The sequence below is a fragment of the Erpetoichthys calabaricus genome, chromosome 16 (assembly GCF_900747795.2).
Source record: "Erpetoichthys calabaricus chromosome 16, fErpCal1.3, whole genome shotgun sequence".
Classification (NCBI taxonomy): Eukaryota; Metazoa; Chordata; class Cladistia; order Polypteriformes; family Polypteridae; genus Erpetoichthys; species Erpetoichthys calabaricus.
Window position 1 is genome coordinate 53,102,395 of NC_041409.2, and position 15,188 is coordinate 53,117,582.

The 15,188-nt window shown below is 41.4% G+C and overlaps 1 protein-coding gene across 1 annotated transcript in view; it reads left to right on the top strand.

Moving 5' to 3' along the window:
- plekhd1 (pleckstrin homology domain containing, family D (with coiled-coil domains) member 1) overlaps window positions 1–15,188 on the top strand; it is an 84,596-nt gene that overhangs the window by 67,451 nt on the left and 1,957 nt on the right. The window contains exons 10-12 of the mRNA XM_028822005.2: window positions 2,584–2,716; window positions 5,669–5,813; window positions 12,013–12,162. Coding sequence (XP_028677838.1) covers window positions 2,584–2,716; window positions 5,669–5,813; window positions 12,013–12,162 — 428 coding nt within the window. The remainder of the gene's footprint in view (window positions 1–2,583; window positions 2,717–5,668; window positions 5,814–12,012; window positions 12,163–15,188) is intronic.

A 15,188-nucleotide genomic window follows, 5' to 3' on the forward strand; every position in this document is an offset into this window, starting at 1 on the left:
ACTTGGGTAAACATGAATGCTTCTCATATTCATAGGTTTGAATCGCAATATGATTATCTGGGTGGTCACCTACCAGGTAATGCTTGTTGTTGGTAGCCAGTTGGCAAACATCCGCCATGCCCTCTCAGTTGTGAGAAGCAGATCATAGGCATATTATATAGTACTTCAGCATTACAGTATAGGAAAATAAAAGGCTATTTCCATGCTGAAAATTAAACAAGTTAAGAGACACTGCATTTCACCAATATCGTATTCTAAAGAGGTGTGTGTAATATATACAGTATGGAGGTCAGTGTTTTATATGAAACATATTATACATTTACATTTGGAATGTATTTAAAATAAACTTCAAAACAGTACACTATATATGCACTGGTGTATGTTTCTGTGAACTGTTAATCATTTTATGAACTCATTTTTTTGATGAAAATCATATTAGAAAGAATTACTATACTAAAGAAAGAATTTTAGAGAAAGCACATTGTTTGATCAATTTTTCCTGGTACACTACAGTTAGTTAAGCCATTAGTTTTGAGTTTCAGCCAACGCCAATGTGTTTGGAGGCTTGTGAGGGGATTAGTCAGGATGGTGGACAAGGAGTTTAGGACCAGCCAGTTTTAGAACTTCACATGAAGGGACAAGCAGTAGTGGAATATCAAATATAAAGTTCTAGTATAATGTTAAAGACCTAAGTTAGGAAGGTAATACATTAAAATTGCTTGCCTTAATGCTAGAATTATTAAGGATAAAAGAAATGAGTAGGAATTCTATGTATCTGAGCACACAAATAGGAGTTTTAAGATGTAATCAGTGACTGATATATTATACCATTATATAAAAAAGTTGATCAGGCTTATCCAAGTCACTGTAGGCCAGTAAGCCTAATGTGTGTCAGAGGGAAATTAATGGAAGGAATTATTAAGAAAAAGATCAAGCAGCACATGCCTCGAACAGGAGAGCTAGCAAATACTTGACATGGATTCAGACAAGGGAGGTAGTTTTTCACAAATTACCACTAATATGCTGGAATTCTATGAGGAAGCAACAAAACAATACAATCAGAGAGGTGCAGATGATGATATTACTTATCACATTTTCCAGAAGGCTTTTGATAAGACACCACATCAAAGGTTGAACTTTAAACTAAAAGAAGTGGGAATTCAGAATACGGTCTGTAAGTGTGTACAAAATGGCTGAAACACAGAAAGCAAAGGGTTATGATGAGGAGAACCTTATAAGAATTAGGTTATGTTTAAAGTGGCGTCTCTCAGAGATCAGTGCTGGGGCCACTGCTACTGTATTTTTAACATCCATAAAAGATCTGACAAGAATATAATCAGTAAGCTGGTTAGGTTTGCAGATGATACCAAATTATATGAGAGAGAGAGACAGAGAGGTTAGGAATGAGAGGCCAGGTAATGTAGAATTAGTTAAACTGTTACAGAGGGACCTGGAGCGCATACAGGATTGGGCAGGTTTAATGTAAGTTAATGTAAAGCGTTACATGTAGGAAATAGTAAATATACATTTGAATACGCAGTGGGAGGTCTGATATTTGAAAGTACACATTTGCAGAAGAGCCTGGGAGTCGATCATAGTGTCATAATGGTCTTGTCACATTCAACCTTATGGTAGTTCTCAGAAGCCATTAAGAAGTCTGACAGGATGTTTGCTTATATAATAATAATAATAATCATCATTCATTACATTTATATAGCGCTTTTCTTAGTACTCAATATATCACAATGACTGAAGTATAAATCAAGGGAGACTATATTTAAGTTGTACAATGCAGTAGTGACGTCTCACTTGGTTTACTGTGTGCTGTTTTGGCCTTCATATTATAAAGAAAGACAAAGCAGCACTAGAGAAAGTCCAGAGAAGAGTAACTAGGCGGAGGTATGAGCTATGAGGAGAGACTGAAGGAGCTGAACCTTTTCACTTTTAGCAAATGGAGATTAAGAAGTGAGATGGGTGTTTAAAATTATAGAAGGAATTAGTACAGTGGATCCCTGATGTTACTTTAAAGTAACTTCTTTAGCAAGAACACTGGGACACAGATGGAAACTTGTCAAGGACTGATTTCACACACGTTTTAGAAAGTTTTCCTTCATGCCAAGAACCACAGACACATAAAGAAAAAATGACCAAGTGGTGTTGTAGAGAGTAGAACATGAGGGACATTCAAATCTCAACTTGATGTTATTTTGGACAATCGAGATGAATCGGATGGACAAGCTTGTTGGACTGAATGGCTTGATCTTGTCTCACTGTTCAAATACTCTCATGTTCTTGTCTCCAGTTTTCATCATTTTCCATTTAATTTGTTTGTTTCACATCCAATCCCTTTGTTATTTGTGTCTCTTTAAGATGAGGATACTGGCAGACAATTTATTTCTTTCAGTCCCAGCACCTGTCACACACCCCATTGTGTCTCTTGACCCTCACTGACAATGGAATGAGAGTGTTGGTGCTGTGACTATTGTCAAGCAGGTGATGCAAAATTAATTTTTGACCTTGCTTGCTTCCTCATATGGTCTCCATGTTTTTTTTTTCTTCATTAATGTTTCTTTCATTTTGCAGGCTAAAGGAAAACGAGGAGTGTGCCCGAGCTTTGCAGGCAGAGCGAGAGTTTTATTCCTCGCAGTCCCGAGCCCTGCAGCTCTCCTTATCTGAACTGACAGTAGAGAAGCGAAAGACTGAGGCAGAACTCAAGGTGGGTGAACGTCATTGGACTTTGGTGTCATCCTATGTGTGTGAGAGTCCAGATTATGGATGCCCTGCATTTGCAGTCAGTACTGCTCTTGTTGATACATTTTACAGGAAGCGAGAGGAAAAAAAACAACACGGCTGAAATGTTGTATGAAATCTTAAGGAGTCCACGGTATGCATGTCATGAGTGGTCGTTGTTTACCAGTTTGGCCTGCACTCTGTCTGCTCTCCCACTCTGTTCTTCTTTGACACAGCACTTGTCCTATCCTGAGTGGTCTGTGACTTTGCCACATCCAGATGATCCTGCCATCCTCAGCTCAAACACTTCTCATGCTACGCCATGGCCTCTGGCAGCACTTGGATCAGGACAACATATTCCTGAAAAAGTTTTTTTTTTGTTACTTTAAAAAATAAAAATACAAAAGAAATGAAAGTTAAATATGAACCAGAAGATACATACCTCATTTTTACGTACCTCATTTATAAATTGCCTTTAAATATTGTAAGAAATATTTTCATTTTATAAGTTTCAAATGTCTCTGAAGTGAAAATTTGCATCACTTCCCCGTATCCGAGTATCACTACATGAGCATTTCGAAGCCACATGTCAATAGCTCATATGGATGTTTATTTTCTGATTTTTTCAGATATCCATCCATCCATCCATTTTCCAACCCACTATATTCCTAACTACAGGGTCACGGGGGTCTGCTGGAGCCAATCCCCGGCAGGGTGCCAACCCACCGCAGGACACACACAAACACACCCACACACCAAGCACACACTAGGGCCAATGTAGAATGGCCAATCCACCTAAGGTGAGCTTTGCCTTCTGTCTACCGACTCTGAGTCACTGGAGGAGGCTGAACGGCTCACTTTTACGTCAGACCTGCGAGTATTTTGAGTAGTGGAGCGCAGCCTGACAGAAGCACTTCTGGGTCAGACAGGAGCCTCCTGAAACAGGGAGTCCCACTCCCTGCAGCACCCCCTGGTGGCACCCTAGGACCCCAGCAGGATTGTCCCTCAGAACTACAACTCCCATATGTCTCTCGGGGCGTCCATACCAGCAGAGCATTGCCGTCTATTAGACTGCGGGAGAAACAGCCCTGAATGCACCGACTCCTCCTCATTATCCATTAATTCATCCCTTTGTAAGGGATGTTGCCTCAGTCCCATCCTGGCCAGGAAAGGGTGCAATACATCATTCAATATATATATATATATATATATATATATATATATATATATATATATATATATATACAGTGATCCCTCGCTATATCGCGCTTCGCCTTTTGCGGCTTCACTCCATCGCGGATTTTATATGTAAGCATATTTAAATATATATCACGGATTTTTTGCTGGTTCGCGGATTTCTGCGGACAATGGGTCTTTTAATTTCTGGTACATGCTTCCTCAGTTGGTTTGCCCAGTTGATTTCATACAAGGGACGCTATTGGCAGATGGCTGAGAAGCTACCCAACTTACTTTTCTTTCTCTCTCTCTTGCGCTGACTATCTGTGATCCTGACGTAGGGGGTGTGAGCAGGGGGGCTGTTCGCACACCTAGACGATACGGACGCTCGTCTAAAAATGCTGAAAGATTATCTTCACGTTGCTACCTTCTGTGTGCAGCTTTTAAGTATGCTGCACGGTGCTTCGCATACTTAAAAGCTCAAAGGGCACGTATTGATTTTTGACTTTGTTTTTCTCTCTCTCTCTGCTCCTGACCGAGGGGGTGTGAGCTGCCGCCTTCAACAGCTTTGTGCCGCGGTGCTTCGCATACTTACAAGCCAAACAGCCCTATTGATTTGTTTGCTTCTTTGAAGAGGAAGATATGTTTGCATTCTTTTAATTGTGAGACAGAACTGTCATCTCTGTCTTGTCATGGAGCACAGTTTAAACTTTTGAAAAAGAGACAAATGTTTGTTTGCAGTGTTTGAATAACGTTCCTGTCTCTCTACAACCTCCTGTGTTTCTGCGCAAATCTGTGACCCAAGCATGACAATATAAAAATAACCATATAAACATATGGTTTCTACTTCGCGGATTTTTTTATTTCGCGGGTGGCTCTGGAAAGCAACCCCCGCGATGGAGGAGGGATTACTGTATATATATATATATATATATATATATATATATATATATATATATATATATATATATATATATATATATTTGTTTTTCTAATGTCATAAAGAGACTGCTGAATTCAACTAAACAAGCAGAATGTTCCAGGGAGATGGTTTAAGAAACTGGCTGATGTCATGTTCTTTCATGCACCTAGTAAGACTTGCTACTTGGCACATATACAGTTTACATAACAGAATAAGGGCTGAATTCAAGAGATATAATGGAGAACGACTTATTTTAGGCTGGTTGTGCTCCTCATGTCTTTTAACCAATCAGAGTATAATATGTAAGCATTTATTCAGCACTGTTATGCAAATTCAGTTGTCTCTAAATATAACCCTCTACCTGTACTGCATTTTAACAGACTGCTGTAAGAGATCATTAAAGACGCAATCGACAGCTTTTCTCATGCTTGGTTTCTGTCTCGAAGAGGTTTTATCAAACTTGTCCCAGTAGAGGATAAGTTTCTTTCTTTAATTATTATGTTTATTATGTTGATTAATCCACCTTATAACCACAAACAGTACTACCAGACCTCAATCCTTCTCAGTTTGCTGGAATAAGGATTTAAAGATCTCACAAGAATAAAAGACATCAGAGTGAAGCATGCCCCCTTGAGAAGCATTATGTGGATTGTGGTAATGAAACTCAAAAGCTTAGGGTTGGCATTGGGTTTGGCAATAGCTTTAGAAAGTAACAAGGGAAATGCCTTCCCACATTGTAACATGTTTTACTTCTCTGATAAGTTTTAAAGTGACTTTTGTTTTTTTTAAATCAATTGTAATTTGTAAGTTGCTTTCCTCATTACTTTTTATCTTCTTAAGGCAGAGATCGAGGCCCGTGTTAAACTTGAACAGAGGCTGAAGCAGGCAGAGGAAGCCCTCCAGAGTCTGGAACAAGGCCTGAACTCACACGAGAGATCTCAGGAGAAAGACGAGCAGATGAAAGGCGACGTGAGCCAGCTAAAAAGTGAGAGCAGAATACTGAATTGCCATTCAGTTAAATGTGGGTTGGAGAAAGCAGGCGAAGTAGGTGGATGGATGTCTGTGTTGTGTGCACTGACTTACCTCCGATAACAGTGTCTGTGGTTGGAAATATAAAAATGTGTCAGCTGGAGGCGCTAGTCATTGCAGGGAATGAACAAATTCCATCCATTTTCCAACCCGCTGAATCCGAGCACAGGGTCATGGGGGTCTGCTGGAGCCAATCCCAGCCAACACAGGACGTAAGGCAGGAACCAATCCTGGGCAGGGCGATGAACAAATTAAGACTCAAATATTTCAAAAGAAAAAATATTGAACTACCTTTTGGAAGTTTTTTAAGGCACTCTGCTGGGATTGCCTCCAGCCCCTGCGACCCTGTTTGGATTAATTAAGCAGGTCTGAGAATTGAGGGGTCACAATTTAAAGCCAAATATTTTATACATAAAAGTAGTTATATTTCAAAGAAGTGAGGTGTTAACTAATGGAGAATGTAAGATAACAATGAAAAGCAATGTCAAATGAAAATATAATGCACTAATAACAAATAAGACTGCAATTACAAATTGAGTGGCTGGTCCACATCCAAAGAACACTCTGTACTTACCTCTCGATTGTGCGTCTCCTTCTTGATAAACAGGCCTTCCTTCCTTGTTCCCACCACCTGAGCTCTTGCTGCTGATTCACTTCCCAGTTCAAAGATTAGTTGCTTTATGGTCAGAATGAACTTTTAAGCTTGGTCTAGTGATTACTTCCAGTACGACATGCTAACTACTTCTGCATTCCTGACAACTGTGGAGAGGCTCTAGGGCTGCGGTTTTTAAAGTTCCCTCTAGTGCAGCGGTTCTGAAAGTGTTTTGGACTGACGGCCACTTGTCAAAGTCAAGGATATGGAGGACCACCTATGGCCAAAGCTGCTTTTTAACTATAAAATTTTGTATGACAATAATCACATTCTTTTTTTCTACAGGTACTCATGTGAAAAATAATATAATAATCTGAGGGACAAAGAGTTAGCATACAAACTCAAATAATGAGTAAGTAGGCCTGAACAGGGACTTGTATTGGAAAGGGTCTCCATAGCTTAAGTACCTCCACTACTCCTGCTGTTATGCCCTTGGAATATACCCTAAGAAAGACAACAAAATACCTAGGCCAAACAGAACCCTCTTAAACTCACAGAGTGCTGACATTTACGTGATTATATGGACAATGTCTGATCTCCTGGTCCTTTTCTATTTAAATCTGCCCTCTGCTATTTATGGCAGGACATAATGAAATCAACAAGGCTTAAAGAACAATATTGATAGAAAACAAACAGCAGCTGACTTCAAAAGTAATAAAGGGAAGGTTCTGCACTAAGTAGGCAGGTGGCCAGTGTTAGGCTGAACTGGCACAAGGGCTGTAGAGCAGATAAGACGGTAAGACATTAACTAGCAATGTACGTATATTCAGTAAGTGAGTTTTTCTAGATTGAACAGTTCTTAGCGGTCAGGAAAGCAGAGCAGTTAAGAAGGCGACAGCATAAGGATTCATTAATACGCAGGAGTACAAACAGTGCGAGTGGTGAACTTCTAAGTAAGGATTAAGAGGAGAGCAAAGTCAGGAGAACAGAGAGAGACAAGTAAAGTTAAGTTACCCTCAAAGAAGCACAAACCGCAGGCAGTAGAGAGGGAGAAGATAACAGGAGTTTAAGGGGCCAGAAGATGTGAAATACTTGTAGCAGTTCTAAGTACTGAGAAAAGCGCTATATAAATGTAATGAATTATTATTATTATAATCTAATTTCTGTGGATAACATTTTTTCTTAAGTTAAATCATTTAATTTTAATAAAACATGAAGGTAGTTTTAGTAATCCTAACTCAAATTTTAATAATGAGGCCAGTGCAATGCAAGTCCTGTTGGATGTTGGACTTTTTAGATGATGGCCTGTAGTAGCCAGTCTTCTTATGAGGGCTACATCTGCAGGAGATTCCAGCTGATCCAACACCTAAAGCTCTGGGTTACTGAACTGGAGGAGGAGTTGTCTGGCCTGCATTGTAGTAAAGAATTTGGTGGACCTGGCCCAGGTGTCCTTTAGAGGGGCAGGGGGGATTCGCCCCCTGCTCAGTTCTCTTGTCAACTCCCAATCCCTATCCTCCCCCTCAGGCCTGTGCTATGCACCAGCCACTTTGCGTTTTTGCCGTTCGCGTTGTGAAGAGGGATGCTGAACGCACCACAAGGAGACGCAGTCGCTCCTCTGACACCCCCTCTATTAAACGTTGATACAATGGGAAACGCATACAGTTTTTTTTTTTACCTCCTCTTTGCTCGGTCAGCTGCTGGCTTGCTGCTGCTGCTGTGCTGCATGATCTGCATCTCACGCGGCATACTTCTGTCATATCACCTACTGTATGTCCATATATTCGATTGCTTTTTGCTTTTACCTTTTCATCAATGTCGCATTGAATTTTGATTCCGTGTTTGGAATTACATCGTGACAAAGCAACATATAACTGCCTGTGAATGAATATCGTTTCTTTCTCTCTACAAGAAATGTGTCTGACAATAGCATTCACACAACTGAGAAATGATTGAACCGTGTGCGTGGTTATGTTGGAAGGACTTTTCAAATCCCTTTGCATAAGCTCTTGTCTCACAGGGCTTCCGGCCCTGGGCGTGATTACATCTCTTGTGTGTCTCTGTGACAATCACGTCTCTTCTCCTTCCAAGATTTTTTTTTATAATAGAGAGATAGTGTGCACCCCTGAGGTGATGCTGGAGAGATAGTTGGATCATGGTCACAAGGTATAAGGTAAAGGGTGCACACTGTCCGGGGCATTAGCCACATAATTGGAAGATTCAAACCATTTTTAGGTCCATGCGGAGCTGGATGGTATCTGTGAAGATTCTTAGATGGTAGACAGTCATGAGGAGCCCCAACCGGCCACCTCAAAAACAATTCCCAAACAGAGAAAGACAGTGATAGTTGGGGGACTCAATCATTAGGTGTATTGAATTACAGGTTTGATCCAGAGACAGAGAATCTCGCATGGTGTGTTGCTTTTCTGGTGCACGGTGGGAGATCTCCCTGAAAGGGTGGACAGGCTCTTGGCCTTAGGGGGGTTAGATCCAGTTCTCATTGTCCATGTCCAAATGACATACATAAGGGTAATCTGTCAGTTCTGTGATCCAAATTCAGAGTTAGGTGCCAGGCTGATGAGCAGAACTGACAAGGTGGTCTTTTCTGAAATTCTGTCTGTGCCATGTGCCAGTCCATGTAAGACTGAGGAGATTAGAAGGCTTAACGCGTGGCTCAAATCTTGGTGCATGATAGAAGAGTATAGGTTTATAGGGCATTGGGTGTCCTTTTGGAACAGATGGGACCTATTCCACCTCAATGGGTTACATCAGAACTGAACACACCAATGTGTTGGAGAGGCATATGAGTAGGTTAGATGAGGATTATTGAAACTAGGGAATGGGGGACATGGAGTTTAGGAAAGGCTAGGCTTAGATCTGCACATGGAGGAACAAACAATAGTGTAAAAATAAAAATACATCCATCCATCCATTTTCCAACCCGCTGAATCCAAACACAGGGTCACGGGGGTCTGCTGGAGCCAATCCCAGCCAACACAGGGCACAAGGCAGGAACCAATCCCGGGCAGGGTGCCAACCCACCGCAGATAAAAATACACAGTAATGTAAATTCTAACCCAACATTTAAATGTAAACATAATAAGTAACACATTAAAAATAGCTTCCCTTAATGCTAGAAGTATCAAAAATAAAATAAGAGTTAGATTTGTAGGTAGAGGAGCATAATTATGATTTTATAGCAATAACAGAAACCTGGCTAAATAACAGTGATAGTGATGAGTGTAACATAGAGGGATACACATTTTTTAGGAAAGACAGACAGAACAGAAAAGGAGGTGGGGTTGCTGTTTATCATATTATTAGAGAACTAGCTGCGCTACTTCTCTTAAATGGGTTAAAATCCAAGTAAACAACGTAGACCTCCGTGTATTCAGTGTTAATGTTGGCAGCGCACCATCTAATGAAATTTATTTTGTAGTGCATGTAGTAATAAACTGCGGTGGGTTGGCACCCTGCCCAGGATTGGTTCCTGTCTTGTGCCCTGTGTTGGCTGGGATTGGCCCCAGCAGACCCCTGTGACCCTGTGTTCGGATTCAGCGGGTTGGAAAATGGCTGGATGGATGGATGGATGTAATAATAAAATGCATTACTGCAAAAGTTTTTGTTGTGCCATCTTTTGTAATGACAGAGACATTGCAACCAGACGGTACACAGAAATCTCTCCTTTTATTAAAGTGGATGTCATGATTTTTGCATTTGAAAATTATTTTTTACATTAATAGATTATAAGAAAGATAACTAAATTGAAGAGATTATCTAAAAGAATTTTCATATAAAAGTAATGGTCTGTTAACAAAGGCAAAAATAATCACTAACTATAAAAGGGAGAAGTAGAAGTCAAAATGAGACTGAAATTAAAACCAGAAGAATCTTTTAAAACTTGCCGAAGAGTGAATCTCTCTCCACCAACAATCTTGACTTTGCTGACGATGCTGTGATCTTCGCGGAATCAATGGAGGCTCTGATCGGGGCTCTGGAGAGACTGAGGGAGCAGTCTGAGTGTCTGGGCTTGTGAGTGTCCTGATGAAAACCAACAGCCAGGCCTTTAATGACCTCTTGACAGTGTGTCTGTCTGCGGAGAGAGTGTCGACTGCGTCGAGAGGTTTACTTACCTCGAATGGGACATTCATGTCTCTGGTGACTCTTCCGATGAAGTCAGTAGACGGATTGGGAGAGAAAGGGGGGGGTCACTGGAAAGAGATGCGTGACGCTCCTGACATCTGTGCAAAAGAATGAAGGTCTATGTACCAAGGCTCCTTTGGTACTGTGTCTCTTTGGGTACCGCTGGTTTGATTTTGTGTTGCTCATGGAGCCCTGAATGAAGCACATTACCCGCATTGTGAGGGAGTGTCAGTTACGGCACTATGGCCATGTGGCGCGATTCCCCGAGGGTGATCTGGCTGAGGACCCGAGCAGCTGGACCAGGCCAAGAGGACACCCACATAACACCTGGCTGCGGCAGATAGAGGGTCATTTCCGGATGGTGGGACTAGACCGTGTGTCTGCCTGGGGGGTTGCCAACCAGGACCCCAAGCTTGTTTCGTCGTGTGGTGGGTGCAGCAATGCATCGTAGCAGTGCATGCGCCTTAACCTTGTCAAAGAGTACCAAACAGACTTTTCTGTGAATTCACTCAACCCCTGTGACAGTCACATTCTCACACCATACCTGTTATATTATCGATGCCGTGATGGCAGGGCTCATTTGGCATGTGAACCATGCAGCAGTGTTGTAGCCAGGTAAGTTAGATGGCAGCACTCATGAAAAAGCAAACCATCAAAATGACTAAGTGATATTATCATAAAAATAAATGCCATATTGGCCATCATAACTATATGGAACAATAGACATTACTGGCTAAATGAGTCTGGAGTTGAATCCAGTGAAGTTTGCACCTTGCCCTGGCATCCTTCTGTTTTTCCTTTAGGCCTTCACATGCATCAGGGTAGCTGCCAGTGTGGACGTTGCCCTGTGAATGTATAAGGCCTCATAATGCCCATCTACGTTTGTCTTCTGCCACCAGGATATCACCAGGATAGACAAAGCCCCTACAATAAAGTATTACAGTTGTCCACCCCAGATTTTAAAATAATTAATAATTAGCCATGCTACCCACCTAAGATGGATTTAAATGTAAATTATCAATGTAGTTCTCAGCATTAACGTTTGCAGTACATCTTCTGTTGGAATGTATTTTGTAATGCATGTAGGACTATAATACACTGTACTGTATTTGTCATTCCAACAGATGGCATATCACAATCATTTATAGCAATAAAATGCATTACTACTGTACAAATGTTTGTGATGCACCATCTGTTGGAATAATTGAGACATGGTAACTGGATGGACACACAAACACTTATCCTTTTATTAAGTTGGACAGTCACAGCTTTTCTCTTAGGGTGGCATTGATCAAATGATGATTAATTTCAACAGTTTGTTCTTAATGCTAAATGACAACAGGCCATATTCAAATTTCTATTTATCTGAACTCTAAGATAAACCAACTTTCAAATTCTAATGCTGTGTTCTTCTGCTCTGCAGGTTTCTTTGAGGAGTGCATCAGAAGTGCTGAAATTGAAGCAAAGCTGCCTGTCATCATGAAAAACTCTGTGTACATCCATAAAGCAACTGCCCGCCGAATCAAGAGTTGTCGCATTCAGAGGAAAGCATCAGGCAGTAACTGGGGCCTTTGTAAGTCGGACATAAGAGTTCAATGTTCATTTCTGACCTTAATACTAAACAATTCTTCTTTGAAGGATCCTCGACTATCCCATGTGAGGACCTCAAGGTGTTCCCTGTGTTGTTTATGCATGATGTTGTGGTGTGAGGCTCATCTGAGTGTCCATTGTGTATGAAGGGCCCTCAAAGCTGAGAGGACGATTAGCAGATCTGACATTATGGTTGCTGAGTGACTTGGTGTCTACAGGTGAGGGGTGAACAGCAGCCCCAAGCCATGGAGTTCTGCTTCCTCAGTGTCTGATTTACATGTAGGTGAGGCCTGCTCATTGCTGCAATAATGGCAGAGCTGAGACCGTAGTGGTCAACACGCCAGACCCCTGATTTATTGCTCATCCTGCATCCTTAATGGATGTGTGGGTCTGAAACGAGGCTTCTACACAGGGCTGCTTCACTTACTCAGCCACAAGGTGAAGGGTGGATGAGACCTTGGATTAGAGCTCTTGCTGCTGCTCTGGTCTGAGAGAATGACTCTAGCTGAGATGCTTTAGCCATCTAGTGAGGGGGTCCCCAGTACCTCCTGTGGGTATGGTCATTAGGAGGAGACCTGTGGCGGAGCTGTGGTTGGGATTTGTTAAAATTCTGTTTCAGGTTTCCTGTTGGTCATTCTGGGACTTTTTGATTTTTTTCTGGTTTTTTTTAGATCTGAGACTGAATTTCTGTCATTTTATTTTGGTTTCAGAACTTTTGTTGTAAAATAGTTTCAATTATTTTTCATTCTTCTGCAGTGCCACATAGGCAGCACCATTTGTGTAAGCTGTTTTGTTTGCAGTTGTTGTGCAGGGATGCCGAGGAGTGTGAGATGCGAGATATTAATATTTTCACACTGTGTCAACATTATGCACTTCCTAGCTGTCCAAGGTTACGGATTCTCTGAAACCTTCTAGCATACTTTCAACTTTAATTTAGTGTTCTTGGTTTTTAATCTTTATTCTCTGAATAATGAGTATAGTTTAGTTTTGTTCTCTGGCTGAGTTGTATTGATTTAACAAACTTCCTGGTAACGAACTTTAGCCTGTTTTTTTTTTACCCTCTTTCGTCTCAGAGTGGTTACAACACAGTCATTTGAAAAAGTAAGTACGCTGAATGGAAACTGCTGACTGTTTCAACATATTTGAACAGGCAAACCTTAGATCCTCATGGAAACAGGGTCTATAGATAGAGCTGATAGACTTGAATAAGTTACCCATCAAACTGAGCTGGTGTATTCATTCTCGTCATCTAAATGAACAAAAATGCAGTTTTGTTACATGGAAAAGTAAGGGCACCTTTATATTTATCCACTATTCAAATCCACCACATCAGATATTAGGCGTTCCAGATTAGGTTCCATTAATCGGAACCTCCTTAGAGAGTTGGCGGGTGGACCCTTCTTATTTAAAGCGCAGATACCGAGGGTCTGGTGTTCTCTTTGCTATTGACGTGTGTGGTGTCATTCTGCCAAGATCTAAAGGGCTGTCTAAGGCCATCAGAAAGAAGTTTGCGGATGCCTGGAAATCTGGCAAGGGATTCAAAAAGATCAATAAAAATATTTGAAATCAAACATTCAACTTGTAAGGAAATCATCCACAAGCGACATGGACTTGAAATAATTGCTAATTTGTCGAGGACTGTCCAGCCCAGAAAATTCAGCCCAAGAGCTGACTGTTTGATACTAAAGGAAGTCTCCAAGAACCCCAGAATTTCACTTTGGGATACGCAGGTAGCTCTTGCAACAGCTGGTGTCAAAGTGCAGGCATCTGCAATCAGAAAGAGATTTGGTAATTTTAACAAGCATACACGGTGTACTAGCAAAAAGCCTTTGCTGTAAAAAAAAAGGGCATCAGAGCAAGACTACAGGCAAAGACCAGGCCTTCTGGAACATTGTGCTGTGGACAGACGGATCAAAGATAGAGTTGTATGGCCACAGTAACAGCAGACATGTTTGACAGCATTTCAGGAGAGGAACCTCATACCAACTGTGAAGCATAGTGGTGGAAAATGTGCTGGTTTGGGGTTGCTTTGCTGTCTCAGGGCCTGGGCAGCTTGCAGTCATCTAGTCCGCCCTGAATTCTGCATCACATCAAAATATGCTTGACGAGAATGTGAGGCCGTGCGTTTGAAAGCTGAAGTTGAACCAGAAATTGACCCTTTAACACAATAATGGACTAAAGCACATCCACCAAAGAATGGCTCAAAAAGAAGAAATGGAGGGATTTGGACAGGCCTAGTCAGAGCACTGATTTGAATCCCATCTGAAATGTTGTGGGGGGATTTGAAAAGGGCAGGACATGCAAGAAAACCCACCAATGTCTTGCCACTGAATGAGTTTAGCATAGAGGATTGCTTCAAACGGGCACAGAATCGATGTCAGTGACTGGTGGGCAGTTATGCAAATTGCTTACGAGAAATCATTTCTGCTAAAGAAGATAATACCTGCTTCTGAGGCCAAGGGTGGACTTACTGTTTCCCCAGTAGACCATTACATCTGCTGATATTTTGGTTGAAAAAATGATTGAAAAGGCAGATTTTCTTTGCGATTTTATTCAAGTTTATCACTTTTATCTGTTGGCACTGCTTGTCGTTTTAAATATGTTGAAAATGTCCACGGTTTCCAGGGGGTGTACTTATTTTTTCACAAGACTGTATATACGAGGACAATCCCAAAAGTAAGTTCTCCAAAGCGGTGGGGACGTCGAGAAACTGTTTGTACGGCTGTTGGCCACACTGTTGTGATTGGTGCTTCCTCCACTCCCAAACCTGCATGTGAGGCTTTGCTGGGATGCTCAATCTTGGCTTGGCAGCCCTTGAAAATGGAGCTCCCGTTGAACACTACTGCCAAGTGCAAAGTTCGCGCAGTTATTTGATTTTTGAACGCAAAAGGCGTTAAACCAGTTGAAATTCATCGCCAATTGATGGAAGTGTATGGACAGTCGTGCATGGATGTCAAAAACTTTCGCAAGTGGTGTAGAGAATTTACAGCCGGTCGTACTGAAATTCAC